Source organism: Dryobates pubescens, chromosome Z (assembly GCF_014839835.1).
Source record: "Dryobates pubescens isolate bDryPub1 chromosome Z, bDryPub1.pri, whole genome shotgun sequence".
In the NCBI taxonomy this organism is placed as follows: Eukaryota; Metazoa; Chordata; class Aves; order Piciformes; family Picidae; genus Dryobates; species Dryobates pubescens.
In genome coordinates, this window is record NC_071657.1 from 25,993,484 (window position 1) to 26,011,660 (window position 18,177).

The following is an 18,177-nucleotide window of genomic DNA, read 5'->3' on the forward strand; positions in this document are numbered from 1 at the left end:
TTCTTCAAGTACAGGATTCTACACTTGCCCTTGTGGAACTTCATGAGGTTCACCTCTGCCTTACTCTCCAGCCTGTCAAGATCTTGCTGAATGGCAGCACAGTGTTCTGGCATGTCAGTCACTCCTCCCAGTTTTATACTTTCAGCAAACTCACAGAGGGTACATTCTGTTCATTCATCCAGGTCATTGGTGAAGATGTTGAACAAGAACAGACCCAGTACTGACTGCTGGAGAGCACCACTATTGACATGCCTCTGGGCATGATCACCACTGATCACAGCCACTGATCACAACCCTCTGTGCCCTGTCACTCAGCCGGTTCTCAACTCACTTCATTGTCCGTTCTTCTAAGCCAGATTTCCTAAGCTTACCTGTGAGGGAGCTATGGGAGAGAGTATCAAAAGCAGTGCTGAAGTCAAGGTAAACAGCATCAGCTGCTTTTTCGTATACCTAGCTGGTCACACCATCATAGAGGGCTATCAGATTGGTCAAACATGATTTCCCTTCTGTGAATCCATGCTGACTGTTCCTGATAATCTTTTTCTCCATGTGCTTCAAGATAACCTCCAGAATGAGCTGTTCCATCACCTTTCCAGGGATGGAGGTGGGGCTGACTAGCCTGTAGATTCCTGGGTCCTCCCTCTTGTCCTTTTTGAAGACTGGAGTCACAATGGCTTTCTTTCCATCCTCAGGCACTGTAATGGGTTGGGGCAGATCCCCTTCCCACCACAGGCAGAAATAACAACTCAGGCAAACGGATTGCAAAAGTGATGGAAAGTTTAAATAGGAAAACAACAATAAACAACAATGAAAGTTTTACAGAGACCCACAAGCACCGTGACAAAGAGAGAGATCCCAGAACATACCCAAGAACATCCCATCCCCACCTGGGGGTACACCCAACCCCCCCCCAGGGCTCTTTCTTCCCCCCCCCAACCCAGCCTTGGGCCTGGGCAGGCCCAAGGGTGGCAGCTCATGCCATTTTACCTAAGCAGCAGCAGGGGACGAAAGAGGAAGTGAAGACCTTGCATGGACTTTTTATAGGGGAGCAGGGCATTATGGGAATGGAATACCTGGTCCCTGTGACCACCCCCTGGGCTGGGCCCACCCCTTGGGTGGCTCTTAGCCAGCTCCCTTATTATCCCATTGGGGTACACAGCTCTCTGAGTGTCCAGTGTCACCAGGTCATCTACCTCATTCATCAGTGGGCCCACGTTTTGCCTAGTGTTCCTTTTCCTTCTGATGTACTTGAAGGTCTGCTGCCTCCCTGGGGCCCATCTTAAGGACATTATTAGGAACGTAAATCCTTCTGATTATTACCTGTTTCTGGTAATGCTTATAGGCAATGATGAGGAAAGAAAGCCAGAGGCAATCAAGAGGGATTTCAGGGCACTGGGGCAGATGTTCAAGTTGTGTTTGCCTCAATCATTTCAATTACAAGAAAAAATGCTGAGAAGTTCAAAACCACACATCAGATTAATGCTTGTCTTAAAGGGTGGTGTGAACGGCCCAGTTTTGGAGTTTTCAGCCATCTACACAGCATCTGGCCTACTGAGACCAGAGAGGATTCAGATGACTCTAAGGGGAAAAAGGATCCCGGGTCATCATCCTGGATCATGGGACTCATTAATCAATCTTTAAATTATATATGAAGGGGGAAAGGGCTACAATCAAATCAAAGGAAGATGACCCTGGGAATGGCATAGCGATATTGGGAGTGAAACCACAAGTCCAGATGAAATACAACAGTATTTCCTTGGGGACTCCAGGTACTTTGTCAGGGACTCAGGTCAAACACCTTTATGTGAATGCCCACAGCATGGGCAGTAAACAAGAGGAGCTGGAAATGCTTGTGTGCCTGCTGCACTATGATCTGATTTGCATAGAAACATGGTGGAATAACTCTTATGATTGTTTGATGGGTTGGACGCGATGATCATGAAGGTCTCTTCCAACCTGGTTTATTCTATGTATTCTATGTATTCTATGTGTGTTGAATTAGAAGGGATTCTTCAGGAAGGACTGGCAGGGGAAATGAGGTGGGGATGTTGCCCTGCCAATGAACAGCTAGAATGCATGTAGCTGCACCCAGCAATCAATGAGACAAAGACTATGTGCCTATATTCCCCAACATCAGTGGGAAAGACAACACAGAGGAGCATAAACAATCCAGAAGATTCCTGGAATTCATTTATGAGAACTTCCTCCTCCAAGCGATAGAGGAACCAATGAGGTGCCTTGCCAACAGGGAGGAGCTGGTGGGCAATGTTGTGCTCATGGGCAGCCTTGGCTGCAGCAACCATGAGATAGTGGAGTTTAAGATTCTAAGGACAGCAAAGATGGAGAAGCTGAACAAGCTTGAAACTCTCAACTTCAGAAGATCTGACTTTCACTTCTTCAGGCACCTACTTGGTAGCTGTTGTGAATATGCCCTCAGAAAATGAGCGGCAGATACACCAATGAAAATGTATGTTAAATTTATTTATAAACTCTGTAAGGGGGTATTTACAGTCACCCTTCACAGGTATCAATATCCGGTTAGTGAAACTATATTTACAGAATGTTTAAATGTGGGCAATTGAATCAAACAATTCACAGAACCTAAAATCGAAACTAATTCAGAAAGCGGCGGGGGGAGGGGTTGGTCGGTGACCAGCAACCCTCCACTCGGAGAAATCCAAACGCTACCTCAACTGGAAACTATAAAGAAAGGCTTGACTTACAAGCTGAGGACTTCGTGAGATCTCTCCTTAATAATATTTATAGTCCAGAAACGTGGCACGGATGTGCCGTGAGACGGAGACAGGAAATGGCGCTGACCGCGTGGCTGCACCGCGTGGCTGCTGCTTCTCCCAGGACACAAAGGTCTCCCGCTCGAGGGGGGCTGTGGCAGGTCAGCGACGCTGGCTCACACGGGCTGCTGGCGCTCCTCCTCCAGCAATGCATCGCGTCGTGGTTGATCCCACGGGATACTGTCCACGGCACCGCACGCAGCTTGGTGACGGTGGCAAAGGAGCGTGAGGTCTCTTGGGGCACTGGCTTGAGTGTCGGGCAAGGTGGACTACGGCAGCACTGGCACACACACACTCACAGGCTCCAACGCGATGTGTGGGCTCATCAACCAAACGACCTCTATTTACCATTTGCCCCAGTGAATACTGGCCCAATGAGCATTCTGTTGCTAACGCAAGGTTAACCAATGGAGTAACACCTACCAAATATGGTGTAAGTAGAGTATGTTCCAGAAATGTTTGGGGCACCATCCTGACCATAAGCATCCTTCACTACAGTAGCATACCATGGGACAAAGCCCTGGAGGCACTGAGAGCCCAGGAAAGCTGGTTGACTTTCAAGGATCACCTCTTCCATGCTCAAAGACACTGTATCCCTAAAAGGAAGAAATCAGGCAAAACTGCCAGGAAGCATATATGGATAAACAAGAAACTCCTGACCAAAATCAAATATAAAAGAGGAATCCACAAAACGTGGAAGCAAGGACTGGTAACCTGGGATGATTACCAGGAAGTTGCTTCATGAAATCGGAAAACAGGTTAGAAAAGCTAAGGTGCTGACAGAGTAAAATCTGCCTAGGTGTGGTGAGTTGGAGGCAGATCCTCCCTTGCCTCCCACCAGGGCAAAACAAACAAGACTTAGACAAATGGATTGCAGAAGTGATGGAAATTTTAAATGGAAAAGCAGTGAATATTTCACAGAGAACCACAAGCACAGTGACAAAAGGAGGTCCCAAAGCATACCTAGAAGCATCCCAACATTCCTCTCTCCCCACCTGAGGGTACACCCAAAATCTCCAGGGCTCTTTCTTCCCCCCGCCTTCACTGTTAAGCCAATCTCAGCTGGCCAGATCTGAGACTGCCCTTCCCCCTTCTCCTCCCAGCATTAGGCCTGGCCAGGCCCAAGAGGCTGTGAGTTGACTCCCCCTCCATTATCAGATAGGGAGCATCTCCACAGGAGCTGTGAGGGAAGAAAGAGAAAGTGTAAGACCTTACTGGTGGTTTTATATGGAGCAGGACATTATGGAATGACATATGCAGCCTCCTGTGTCTACCCATTGGGCTGGACCCTCAGGACACCGGGGGTGTGTCTTATGTGGCCGCAGCAGGGGGAGGCACCCAGCCCAAACTGCCACACTAGGAACATTAAAAAATAACAGAAAAGAATTCTACAGGTATGTGAGTGAAAAAAAACAACTGGCCTGTCCGGAGGGATACAGGTGACCTGTCTACTGACAACATGGAGAAGGCTGAAGTACTCAATGACTTTTTTGCTTCACTGTTCACTGGTAACTATATGAGCTACTCCACAGAGGGCACTGGGTGGTTCTGGGAGAATGAAGAACCACCTAGGGTAGGAGCAAGTCTGGGAACACCCAGAGAATATCAAGGTTCACATATGCGTGAGACCTGGTGAGATACATTCATGGGTCCTGAAAGAACTGGTGGCTGAAGTTGCTGGGCCATTAGCTGCCATATTTCAGAAGGCATGGCAGTCTGGAGAGGTTCCCACACACTGGAAAAAGGGGAAACAACACCCATTTCTGAAAAAGGAAAACAAAGAAAACACAGGGCAGAGCAGTCAGTCCCAACTCTGTGCCAGGTAAAATCATGCAACAGATCCTTTCGGTAGCTGTACTAAGCCACATGAAAAATAATCAGGTGAACGGTGAGAGTCAGCATAGCTTCACTAAAGAAAAATCATGCCTGACTAATTTGGTGGACTTCTGTGACAAGTATACAGTACTGATTGACATGGGGAAAGCAACTGATGTCATATATCTGGACTTGTGCAAGGCATTTGACACTGTTCCACATGACATCCTTGTCTCTAAAACAGAGAGGCATGTATTTGATGGATGGATCGGTCAGTGGATAAGGAACTGGCTAGATGGTCACACTCAGAGTTGTTTTCAATGCCTCGATGCCCATGTGGAGACCAGTGACAAATGGAATTCCTCAGGTGTCTGTTCTGGGTCCAGTGTTGTTCAACATCTTTCTCAGTGACATGGACAACAGCATCAAGTGCACCCTCAGTGGGTTTGCCAGACACGAATCTGTGTGGTGTGGTGGACTCACTTGAGGGAAGGGATGCCATCCAAAGGGATCTTGACAGGCTTGAGAAATGGGCCAGTGCAAACTGCATAAGGTTTAACAAGTCAAAGCACAAGGTCCTACACCTGGGTCTGGCAAATCCCAGGCACAAATACAAAATGTATACAGAGGGGGTTGAGAATAGCTCTGAAGCTCAGAGAAGCAGGCAGCCCCATGGCAGGTTCCATTTCTCCTGTGAGGGAGGCAGGGACAGATATGGGCCAAGCCCTAGCAACTGTGAGCTATTTAAATGGCCTAGGATCACAGATCACTGTGCAACAAACAAGACCAGTCAAGGGGGAGTCTTCTGGGTGTGTCCCAGAAGCCTGCAAGATCAATTGCGTGAAGAGATCCAGCCATGATTACAACTCAGACAGAGGCTGTTATTAGTAAAACTGTAAGTACTCAGACAGAGGCTACACACAAACATGTAGGCATCCAGGCCTCTGGTTGCAAAGTGTTGAAGCCTGGCACTTGCAATGGAGGGTGGCAGAGACAACACTTGAGTTAGGTGTTAACAGGTGAATGATCTGATCAACCTGATGGATGAGCTGAAGGAAAAAGTGATAAGACTAAGGAATATAATGGAATGTGAAAGGGAGTTAGACTTGTGGAACCAGACTCTTCAGAACCCCTAGTGGAGGGAGGTGACCCAAAAAACAGGGGGGAATGGATACAGATTCCTGTAAGGAGAGGCAAGGAAAACCCCTCCCAGCACCCCTCAGCCACCCAGTTGCTCTTGCACAACACATATGTGGTGCTGGAAGTTGAGGGTGAGGGAAATGAGAGTGCAGAAGAGACACCATCCAGAGGTTGCCTAAAGCAGATCAGTCTCCCCCTCACATTAGGACTTGTGCCTTTAAAGAAGAGAGGAGCATAATTGTTATTAGCAATTCCCTTCTGAGGGGAACAGAGGGCCCTATATATCAGCCACATCCCTTCACAGAGAAGTCTGCTGCCTCCCTGGGGCCTGAGTCAGAGGTGTTACCAGGAGGCTGCCTAGCCTAGCACAGCCCTCTAATTACTATCCCTTACTAGTTATGCAGGTCAGAAGTGATGAGGTCAAAACGAGAAGGACTTCAAGGCACTGGGAAGACTGATTGAAGGACCAGGGGAACAGGTAATTTTTATCGTTAATACCCTTAGTGTCAGGAAGGAATACTGAAAGGAACAGGAAATCATACACAGTTAATAAATGGCTCAGAGGCTGGTGCCACCAACAAAATTTCGGGTTTTTTGATATTGGGGAATTCTATATGGCACCGGGTCTGCTATCACCAGATGGAGTAGATCTGTTTCAGAGGTGGGAAAAGATCCTGGCATGTGAGTCAACAGGGCTTGTGGAAAGGGTTTTAAACTAGGCTCAAAGGGGGAGGGGGGTTAAAACCAGGTGCACTAGAGATCAACCTAAGGACAGCCTTTAATCTGCCATCTCACTGGAGGTGGGAGATAGTGACAATAATATTAATATTGTCTGTGACAAGTGGCAGGAAGACACACCAGGGTTGAAAGGACAAGATGATAGTGAGGGCCTTCAACATTTTGCCCTGAAGTATGCTATCAACACTGCAGCAAAAGCAAGGGCCTACAGAGATGAATCAGGGGCCTCTGAAGTAACAGAAGACAAGAGGGTACTTCCCATGCAATGCCTTGGGGGAACAATGGGATGCCCCTCTAAAAAGATGACATGGCCAGCAGCCCAGCTGAAGTGCACCAAAACATGCAGCATGGACAGCAAACAGGAGATGCTGGAAGCTACCCCACTACAAGAAAGCTACAAGAAAGCTCTGACATAGTGGCAATGACAGAAACTTTGTGGTAGAATCCTATGACTGGAGTGTGGCCATTCATGGCTGCAAGCTGTTCAGAAGGGACAGGAGAGGAAGAAGAGATGGAGGTGTTGCCCTCTATGTGAAGAAGTGGACGGAGTGAAAAGAACTATCGCTAAGGAATAGCCACAAGCAGGTCAGACACTTATGGGTAGAAACTAGGCATCAGGACAACAAAGGGAGCCCTCTGGTAGGAGCCTATTACAGGCTGCCTGACCAAGCAGAGCCAATTGATGAAGCCTCCAGCTTGAAGAGGCATGGCAGTCACAGGCTCTCATTCCTCTGGGGGCTTTTCACCACCCCAACATTTGTTGGAAAAGCAGAACCTCTAGCTATAGCAATCCAGGAGTCTCCTAGAGTGACTAGATGACAACTTCTTGACACAAGAAATTAACAGCCCTACATGAGGGGATGTGTTATACATAGAATACATAGAATACATAGAATAAACCAGGTTGGAAGAGACCTTCAAGATCACTGCGTCCAACCCATCAACCAATCAAACACCACCCAAAAAACTATCCCTCGGCACCAAGCACCCCATCAAGTCTCCTCCTCAAAACCTCCAGTGATGGCGACTCCACCACCTCCCCAGGCAGCCCATCCCAATGGGCAATCACTCTTTCTGTATAGAACTTTTTCCTAACATCTAGCCTGAACCTCCCCTGGCGCAGCCTGAGACTGTGTCCTCTTGTTCTGGTACTGGCTGCCTGGGAGAAGAGACCAACATCCGTCTGTCTACAACCTCCCTTCAGGTAGTTGTAGAGAGTAATAAGGTCACCCCTCAGTCTCCTCTTCTCCAGGCTAAGCAACCCCAGCTCCCTCAGCCTCTCCTCATAGGGCTTGTGTTCCAAACCCCTCACCAACTTTGTTGCTCTTCTCTGGACTCGTTCCAGCAAGTCAACATCCTTCCTAAACTGAGGGACACAGTACTGGACACAGTACTTGAGGTGTGGCCTAACCAGGGCAGTGTACAGGGGCAGAATGACCTCCCTGCTCCTGCTGGCCACAGTGTTCCTGATGCAGGCCAGGATGCCATTGGCCCTCTTAGCTGCCTGGGCATACTGCAGGCTCATGTTCAGTCTACCATCAACCAGCACCCCCAGGTCCCTCTCAGCCTGACTGCTCTCTAGCCACTCAGACCCCAGCCTGTAACTCTGCATGGGGTTGTTGTGGCCAATGTGCAGAAGCCGGCACTTGGATGTGTTAAATCTCATGCCATTGGACTCTGCCCATATCTCCAGCCTGTCGAGGTCCCTCTGCAGAGCCTCTCTGCCCTCCAGCAGATCAACTCCTGCCCCCAGCTTGGTGTCGTCAGCAAATTTACTGATGATGGACTCAATGTCCTCGTCCAGATCATCAATAAAGATGTTAAAGAGCATGGGGCCCAGCACCGATCCCTGGGGCACACCACTAGAGACTGGCTGCCAGCTGGATGTGGCACCATTCACTACCACTCTCTGGGCTCGGCCCTCCAGCCAGTTCCTAACCCATCACAGTGTGTTCGCATCCAAGCCATGGGCTAACACCTTGGCCAGGAGTTTGCTATGGGGAACGGTGTCAAAGGCCTTGCTGAGGTCCAGGTAGACTACATCCACAGGCCTCCCCACATCCACCAGGCGGGTCACCTGATCATAGAAGGAGATCAGGTTGGTCAGACAGGACCTGCCCTTCCTAAACCCATGCTGGCTGGGCCTGATCCCTTGGCCATCCTCTAAGTGTTGTGTGATTGCACTCAGGATGACCTGTTCCATAATCTTTCCTGGCACTGAGGTCAGGCTGACAGGCCTATAATTCCCTGACTCATCCAACCGGCCCTTCTTGTGGATGGCTACCACGTTGGCCAGCTTCCAGTCATCTGGGATCTCTCCAGTGAGCCAGGACTGATGAAAAATCATGGAGAGTGGCTTGGCCAGCTCATCTGCCAGCTCTCTCAGCACCCTAGGATGGATCCCGTCTGGTCCCATGGACTTGTGGGGGGTCTAAGCTGCTGAGGAGAGCTCCTATCACTTGCTCATGGAACACAGGGAAACTATGCAACTCCCTAGCTCCTTCTGCCAGCTCTGCAGGCCAGCTGTCTGGTAGACGTTCTTTCCCGCTAGTAAAAATTGAGGTAAAGAAGGTGTTAAGTACCTCTGCCTTTTCCTCATCCTGTGTTATAACATTTCCCTCCATGTCAACCAAGGAGTGGAGGTTGTCCCTGCCCTTCCTCTTGCTATTAATATATTTATAGAAGGACTTTTTGTTGTCCTTCACATCAGAGGCCAGTTTGAGTTCCAAATGTGCTTTTGCCTCTCTAATTTTCCTTCTACATGCCCTAGCAACCTCTTTAAACATCCCATGGGTTGCCTCACCTTTCTTGCAAAGATGATATACCCTCTTTTTTTCCCTTAGTTCTGTTAAAAGTTCATTACCCAACCAGGCTGGCCGTCTGCCCCGGCAGCTCCTCTTCCGGCACATTGGCACAGCCTGTTCCTGAGCCTTCATCAGGTCTTTCTTGAAGTAGGTCCAGCCCTCCTGGACCCCTTTATTTTTAAGGGCTTTCTCCCAAGGAACCCTCTGAATTATTTCCTTGAGCAACCTGAAGTCCGCCCTCCGGAAGTCCAGAGTGGAGGTCTTCTTGCTGCCCCTCTTAGTTTGATCAAATACCGAAAATTCAATTATCTCATGGTCGCTGGCCCCTAAACAGCCTCCGACCACCACATCACCCACCAGCCCTTTCCTGCTGGTGAAGAGGAGGTCAAGCATAGCCTTGCCCCTGGTAGGCTCATGCAGCACCTGGGATAAGAAGCTGTCCTCCATGCAGTCTAAGAACCTCCTAGACTGTCTCCACTCTGCTGTGTTGAGATCCCAGCAGATGTCAGGCAGGTTGAAGTCGCCCATAAGGACAAGGTCAGGAGATCTTGAGACAGCCTTAAGCTGTCTATAGAATGCTTCGTCGACATCATCCTCTTGAGACAGCCTTAGGCTGTCTATAGAATGCTTCATCGACATCATCCACCCTGGTTGGGTGGTCTATAACATACTCCAACCAGGATGTCTGCCCTACTGGTCTTCCCTCTAATTCTTGCCACAAGCATTCAACCTGATTGTCCCTAATCTCTAGTTCAATGGCATCCAGTGCCTCCCTGATGTACAGGGCCACCCCTTCTTCCTTGTCTATCTCTCCTGAAGAGCCTGTAGCCATCAATTGCAGCACTCCAGTCATGTGAGCTATCCCACCATGTCTCTGTGATGGCAACTACATCATAACTTTCCTGCTGCAACAAGGCTTCCAGCTCCTCTTGTTTGTTTCCCGTGCTTCGTGCATTAGTGTACATGCACCTCAGCTGGGCTGCTGGTTTGGCCTCTGACCCTAGCTTACTGCCCCCAGACTCTTGCCTGAAGGGACTAGTTTCAGCCCCTTCCCCCTTCAAAACTAGTTTAAAGCCCTGTTAATGAGAGCTGCCAGTTCCCTCCCCAGAATCTTTTTACCTTTGGGGGACAGGCCATTCTCATATACTGTGATCTTTCCCCTTCTTTGGGACAGATGTACTCCATCTGTTGCCAGGTGGCCTAGTGCAGTAGAAAGTTTACCAAGATCAAAAAACCCAAAATTCTTTGTCTGCACCAGCCTCTAAGCCACTTGTTGATTATGGCTGCTGTCCTGTTCCTTGTGGTATTCCCTCCTGCATCTAAGGGTTTTGAGGAAAAAATTGTTTGCGCACCTGACCCCTCAACCAGATCTCCCAGAGCCCTGAAATCATTTTTGATAGCCCTGGGAGTTCTGATTACAACATCATCATTCCCTATCTGCGTAAGTAGCAAAGGATAATAGTCAGAAGGCTGTACCAGCCTGGGTAGCCTTCTGGTAACATCATTAATTTGGGCTCCAGGGAGACAACAGAGTTCCCTATGAGATGCGTCTGGCCGACAAATGGGGCCCTCCATTCCCCTCAGAAGTGAATCGCCAATAACAATTACCCTCCTCTTTTTTTTGAGGGAGCCGGTCCTGATGCCAGGGGAGGGTTGTTTAACCTTAGGCTGCTTTGCCTTAGGCCGTTTAACCTTAGGTTGTTTACCCTTAGGCTCTTTAGCCTCAGGGAGAACCCCAGATGGTGTGTTCTCTGGCAACAGGACCACCTCACCTTCGATCTCCAGTGCCCCATACCTGTTTGTCAACAGCAGTGGGGAAGGTGTGGGAAGGCAAGGAGGTTTAACCTTCTGTCTTTTGAGAGGAACCTGTGTCCATTCCCCTCTGCTTTTTGGGTAACCAGCCTCTGCTGTGGGAGCCTGCAGGGCCTGTTTATCTTTCCCCCTCTGGTTTATCTCTTTCCTCTTCATGTTCATCTCTTCCCTACATTTCCTTACACTTTTAAGACTAGCAACCTCATCCTTTAGTCTGGCCACCAGATTAAGTAGGTAGTCAATCTGCTCACACCTTATGCAAGAGTTACCCCTACTACTCTGCATCTCAAGAGCCAGGCTCCAGCACTCTCTACAGCCAGATACCTGGACAGCTACCTGCTTATGTTCTTCCTCAGTCTGGGTCAACACTGACTTCTTTAGGGAGTTTTTGCTACGAGTTACAACCATGATTGTCTCTGACAGCACCCACTAGAAAAAGAAAGGAAAAAAAAAAAAAAAAAAAGTAGCGAAACCACGACAATATGGGCTTCCCGACAAATGGAGCCCTCGCGCGCGACTGCAAACCGTGTTTAAATCAGCCGGGGGTGATGCAGTGATCACGAGCCCCAGTGGTGTGAAGAGACGACTCCCGCCGACCTCGCGGCGTGCTCAGGGAACGTTCTCAGCTCCGGCGACCCCCGCAGCCCAACAGGAGAGAGTCAGACAGTCCCCGGTGGCTGCAGGTCCCGGTGCGGTCCTGGCACGGCTTCCTGACGAATGGACGAATGGGACATGTTGGTCACAAATGCAAGTGAAGTCATCAGGGATTTTGTGAGGAGTGATCCAAAAAGCGTTATCTGTCTCATTATTGTCATCAAGAGTTAGGACTCCCTTACCCCAAGAACTTGGACTGAAGTTCAGGCTAACATCCTAGCATGAGTTTTGCAGTGGCTTATTCCATAAAAAGTTAATGAATAAGCAACTGAGCCTGTACAATGGAATGCAGGTTCTGTGAGAAGAGACCTGTCTGGTAAGAATTGTCCAAGTACCTGCCAAGTACAATGGACAATTCCACTGTCAAGGACTATTGCTTCAGAACAGAGGAATGGAACTGATGTCAAGAGAGGTGGACACCCTGGTGTTGCAAAGGGAGCCATGAACTTTGTGAACTCTGCTTATTGTAATGTCATTATAATACAAAAACGCACCTCCTGGCCTGAGGCTACCCACCTCCAAGGCAGACCACACCTTGGGCATACCTTCTTGGGCCCAGATCATACCCTGGTCACTCCTCCTTGGGCATGTGTGGAAGCCTTACTTGTGGGGGACATGAGGGGCAGAGAGAGGTGGAGTTTGGTCATTAACAGATGTGAAATTGATTATAAAAATATCTCCCTAGGAACAGGACAGGTTACAAGACAAAGAAGAAGTAGTAACAAGAAGACGTTGAAGGAAAAATTTCCCCACCAAGATCAAGAAAAGATGAGAAGTACCAGAGAGATGTCTTTGGACTTTTGCATTATTGGTAGCTATATACGTCTTTCTCTTTCCCTCTTTATTTTACTTCCCCCCTTTCTCCTCTCACTTTTCTCTACCTTTATGGGCAAACAATTGTAATGGGTTGGGGCAGGTCCCCTCCCCACCACAGGCAGAAATAACGACTCAGACAAACGGATTGCCAAAGTGATGAAAGTTTAAATAGAAAGCAGTGAATGTTACAGAAAACCCAAAGCGCAGTGACAAAGATCCCATCCCCACCTGAGGGTGCATGCAAAACCCTCAGGGCTCCTTCTTCCCCCTCCCTCTGTTGGGCTAGTCTCAGCTGGCCAGGCCTGAGACTGCCCATCCCCCTGTGGCCTTGGGCCCAATCAGGCCCCTGGCCGGGAGATCTCTCCCCCAGTTACCAAGTCTCGGAGAGGGAAGGAAAGAGGAAGTGCCAGACTCCGCACTGGATCTTATAGTCGTGCAAAGAATTATGGTAGGAAATACACAATTTCCTGTGTCCATCCCTCTGGGCTGGACTTCTGGACACAGGAAGTGAACACCCCAGGGGGGCACCCAGCTCAAACTGCAACATGCCACCCCTGTATTTCATACCATAACCTTTGCACCCAAACACATCATCAGATCAGAAAACTTCTGATGACATGTCCGGCGGAGTCCACATCTTCATCTGGGCGTCCACTCAAACAGTCTCTCATTCAGGCTCAAGCATCAGTCCATTCCAGTTGTTCTTCCTCATGTGATGGAACCTCCCAGCGACGCAGTCCTTCTCCTGCAGTGTGAATTCCTTGTGGACTCCTTGGGACATCCTGGTCACCTGGAAATACCTCACAACTTCTCAGCCAAGCCTTTACTCTCCTATTCAGCGGCAAATTCTCCACCCCTGGGGCAGGCCAGTCGGAACAATCCGGCTCCACGACTGCCTTTTTCAATCCATCCAGGGTGCCGCAGCCAACCGCTTTCACGCGGACCAAAGCTACACGGATGCATGTCAGAGGCACTCCGCACCCCCCGGCTGGGCGCTCGCGTACCGAGGCAGGACAGCATCCGGCTGCACAACCTCCACCCCTGGAAGAGGGAGGAGCTGCGCCACAGCCCGCTGAAGAAGCAGGGAGGCAGAGCCAGGTGCTCGGCGCCATTTTCGGAACACGACCGAAAACACCAGGGAAAGATTTACAGCTGCCGCCGCCGCCTGAACGCAGCCCGGCTCGGGCGGTGCCGCCGCCGCCGCCTGAACGCGGCCCGGCCCGGCCCCCGCCGTCTCTGTCGCCGCGATGCAGAGTCCGAGTCACCTCCAGCAGTCGCTTGCCCGCTCGCCGCGGGTGTCCGCTCCCCGCAGCGGCCGCGGGCCGACCACGCTCTGCTTGCCGCTGCCCCTCCTCCGCTCCCCGCCGCTCCGCAGAGAACGAGGAGAAGGCAGGTCTCGCCTTCTTAGGCTACTCGAGCATTCTTAAGCTACCCTGGGCAGAAAGTCACAGAAAGAACCACCCCTCGCTGTTCCCAAGAAACAGGAGGAACTTCCATGCCATCAGCTACGCACCAGCTATCCTTCTGCAGTCCACAGGAGTTCACACAGTCGCCCCGGTAACACAAAACCTGAGCCCCAACTTTCCAAACCCAAACCGACGCCCAGAACTAAATTTAAACTCTCCATCTTTTGCAATCCGAGCTGCAGTTGGCCCCACGTTGGTGCGCCAAAAATGTAATGGGTTGGGGCAGGTCCCCTCCCCACCACAGGCAGAAATAACGACTCAGACAAACGGATTGCCAAAGTGATGAAAGTTTAAATAGAAAGCAGTGAATGTTACAGAAAACCCAAAGCGCAGTGACAAAGATCCCATCCCCACCTGAGGGTGCATGCAAAACCCTCAGGGCTCCTTCTTCCCCCTCCCTCTGTTGGGCTAGTCTCAGCTGGCCAGGCCTGAGACTGCCCATCCCCCTGTGGCCTTGGGCCCAATCAGGCCCCTGGCCGGGAGATCTCTCCCCCAGTTACCAAGTCTCGGAGAGGGAAGGAAAGAGGAAGTGCCAGACTCCGCACTGGATCTTATAGTCGTGCAAAGAATTATGGTAGGAAATACACAATTTCCTGTGTCCATCCCTCTGGGCTGGACTTCTGGACACAGGAAGTGAACACCCCAGGGGGGCACCCAGCTCAAACTGCAACAACAATAAACATTGACTGTTGATTGAAGTGAATCTCCTGGTGTGGTTGCCTGAGTTTCTTGCACTTTGAGATCATGCTAACAAACATCACCATTCGGACTGTGACAGATGTGAAAGGCAAAGGCAGCCTGGGCAGCAGCAATCACCAGCTAGTGCAGTTCACTGTCCTAAGGTGTATGAAGCCCATGAGAAGCATACTGAGGACCCTAAATTTCAGGAAAAAAAATCATTCCAGCTCATCAAGGAGTTAGTAAGTGGGACCCCATGGGAAATGGCCCTTAGGGACAAGGAAGGGGAACAGAGCTGGCAGATCTTTAAGGATGCTGTCTACAGAGCACAGTCCCCACATGTGAGAAATTGCACAGGAGAACAAGAGACCACCATGGCTGAGTCATGACCTACTGGTCAAATTAAAGGGCAAGTTGGGAGTATACAGGAAATGGAAGAAGGACAACTGTCCTGCAAAGAGTATAGGGACATTGCCTGGGTGTGTAGGGACAAGATCAGGAAGGCCAAGGCACAGATGGAACTGAGCTTGGCAAGGAATGTAAAGAAGAGTAAGAAAGGCTTCTATGGCATGTAAACCAAAAAAGGAAGGTTAAAGAAAGTGTAAACTCCTCCGATGAGCAACAGTGGGGAACTTGTAACAACGGATGAGGAGAAGGCTGAGATTCTCTACAACTTTTTTGCCTCAGTCTTCACTGGCAACCCCTGTCCTCCTAGCTCTTGTGCTGATGGCCTACAAGTTAGGGATCACGGACACAAAGTCTCACCCACTGTAAGGGGGAAGGCAGGGTGCATGACCATCTGACGAGCCTGAAGATACAAATCCATGGGACCTGACCATTACTTCGGGCTTAGAGGGCAAGACTTCAGCTTATTTAAGCAACTAAACCTTGGGAAGAATACGTTAAGAACAAAGGGGTCCAGGATAGTTGGACCTACTTCAAACAGGAAGTCTTGAAGGCACAGGAACAGGCTGTGCCCATGTGCTGAAAGATGAGCCAAAGGGGAAGGCGACTGGCATGGATGGGCAAGCACCTTTTGAAGGAATTAAGGGGGAAAAAGAGGGTGTATCATCTTGGGAAATTAGAGGAGGTAACTCAAGATATATTTAAGGATGTTATTAGATCATGTAGGAGAAAAATTAAGAGAAGGAAAAGCACAATTAGAACGTAAGCTGGCCACTTCTGTGAAAGACATAAAATGCATTTTTATAAATATATTAATGCTAAAAGGAGGGGTGAGAAGAACCTCCCCTCTTCATTGAGGTTGGAGGGAAATATTGTAACTAAAGGTGAGGAAAAGGCAGAGGTACCACATACCTACTTTGCCACAATTTTTAGCAGTAAGACAGGAGTGCTTCAGAATAATTGGCCTCCTGAATCAGTAGATGGGGTCAGGAAGCAGTGTAGACTCCTGAAATCCATGAGGAAGCAGTTAGAGATTTTGGAGCATCGCCTGAGGAAGTGGTTTGTGACCAAGAGGCACCACCATACAACAAGTTACCTGAAGATGAAAGGCCTTATGTTTACTGATGGATCTTGTTGTGTGGTAGAAAACCATCGGAAGTGGAAAGCTGCTGTATGGAGTCCTACACAACAAGTTGTTGAGGCCGCTGAAGGAGAAGGTGAATCGAGTCAATATGCAGAAGTGAAAGCCATCCATCTGGCTCTAGAGATTGCTGAAAGAGAAAAGTGGCTAGTATTTTATCTTTACACAGATTCTTGGATGGTGGCTAATGCCTTGTGGGGAGGGCTACAGCAGTGGAAGAAGACCAATTGGCAACACAGGGGAAAGCCTATTTGGGCCGCCTCATTGTGGCAGGACATTGCTGCTCAGGTGGAGAACATGACTCTGAGGGTACTTCATGTTGATGCTCACGTACCTAAAAGTCATGCTAATGAAGAACATCAAAACAATGAGCATGCAGACAAGGCTGCCAGGATTGATACAGCTCAAGTGGATCTAGACTGGGAGCATAAAGGTGAACTGTTTGTAGGTTGATGGGCCCATGAAACATCAGGACATCTAGGGACAGACACTACCTACAGGTGGGCTCGTGACTGAGGGGTGGACTTGATCACGGAAGCCATCACACAGGTCACACATGACTGTGAAACCTGTGCTGCAATCAAGAGGGCCACCAGAGCCAAGTCTCCCTGGAACAGAGGACAGTGGCTGGGTTTTGGCTATGGTGAGGCCTGGCAGATTGACTATATTGGACCACTGCCACAAACATGCCAAGGCAAGCACTACATCCTCACCATGGTAGAAGCAACTGCAGGCTGATTAGAAACATATCCTGTAAATCATACTACCGCCCGGAACACCATCTTAGGCCTTGAGAAGCAAATCCTGTGGCTACACAGTACCTATGAACGGATCAAGTCTGACAGCAGGACTCACTTCAGGAACAATACCATCAGCTCCTGGGCCAAGAAACATGGCATCGAATGGGTGGCATCGAATGGGTGTGTCACATTCCCTATCACCCACAAGCCTCTGGGAAGGTTGAAAGATACAATAGACTGTTAAAGACTATGCTGAAAGCGTTGGGTAATGGGGCATGGAGGCACTGGGATGCAAATTTAGCAGAAGCCACTTGACTGGTTAATTCTCGAGGATCTGATAACCGTCCTAGTCCTGCCCAAACAGACCCCTTGCACACTGTGGGGGAAGATATAAAGTCCCTGTAGTACACATGGGAAAGTAGCTAGGAAAGGCAGTGCGCGTTGCTCCTACCATGGGGATAGGCAAACCCATTCACGGGATTGTCTTTGCTCAGGGGCCTGAATGTACTTGGTGGGTAATGAAAAGAAAAGGGGAGACTCAGTGTGTGCCTCAAAGGGATCTAACACTGAGAGAAAGGTAAATTGGAAGGTGAGTAATGTGAGTTGCATGTTGCAGAAACTAATGAAGTAAGAGGAATCCAGACTGATGAAGGTTTGCCAGGATCAAGAGTGACACAATGGTTGAGACCAGATGGAGTTGGTGTTCAAGAACAGAATACCCTGCTTCTCCTGTCTTGAATATTCCCAAGTAACATCTGTAGGAGAAGAAAAAACTTTTTTTTAATAGAGGACTGTAAGAGTCTACTCCTGGTGTGACTCAACAAAGATAAAATCACTTGCTGCTTGCCCAGACAGTACCAATCCTGGATGCAAATCACCTTGCGATCGCATCGTGATAACACTGGACTGCAGCTGGCCTATAACAATGACCCAAGGACCCAGCCATCACAAGAGCATTCCTAGCTATCAGACACCCCCAGGAAGGGCAGGTGATGAGTCAATGGACTCTCCACCTGTCTCCTGATGTGTGATAAGTGGGTAGGCAGGGAGATGGAGAGGAAGGAGGCGGAGCCCCCCCCCCCTCCCCTCCAGACCACTGTCCAAACTCACATGAATACACAAAAAGACTTCCTGGGGAACGATACCTGGATACTTATGATTTCCTGGCTCCTGAAT

The 18,177-nt window shown here is 49.4% G+C and overlaps 1 protein-coding gene across 1 annotated transcript; it reads left to right on the forward strand.

The window, feature by feature from the left end:
- The first annotated feature begins 16,135 nt into the window (after positions 1–16,135).
- Positions 16,136–16,714, forward strand: LOC128899335 (ribonuclease H-like). Its single transcript, XM_054177752.1, has one exon. The coding sequence runs from the start codon at positions 16,136–16,138 to the stop codon at positions 16,712–16,714; it is 579 nt and encodes a 192-aa protein (XP_054033727.1).
- The last annotated feature ends 1,463 nt before the right edge of the window (positions 16,715–18,177 follow it).

Coding starts and splice junctions, on each gene's coding strand:
- LOC128899335 (XM_054177752.1), top strand. CDS start 16,136: ATGAGGAAGCAGTTAGAGATTTTGGAGCATCGCCTGAGGAAGTGGTTT.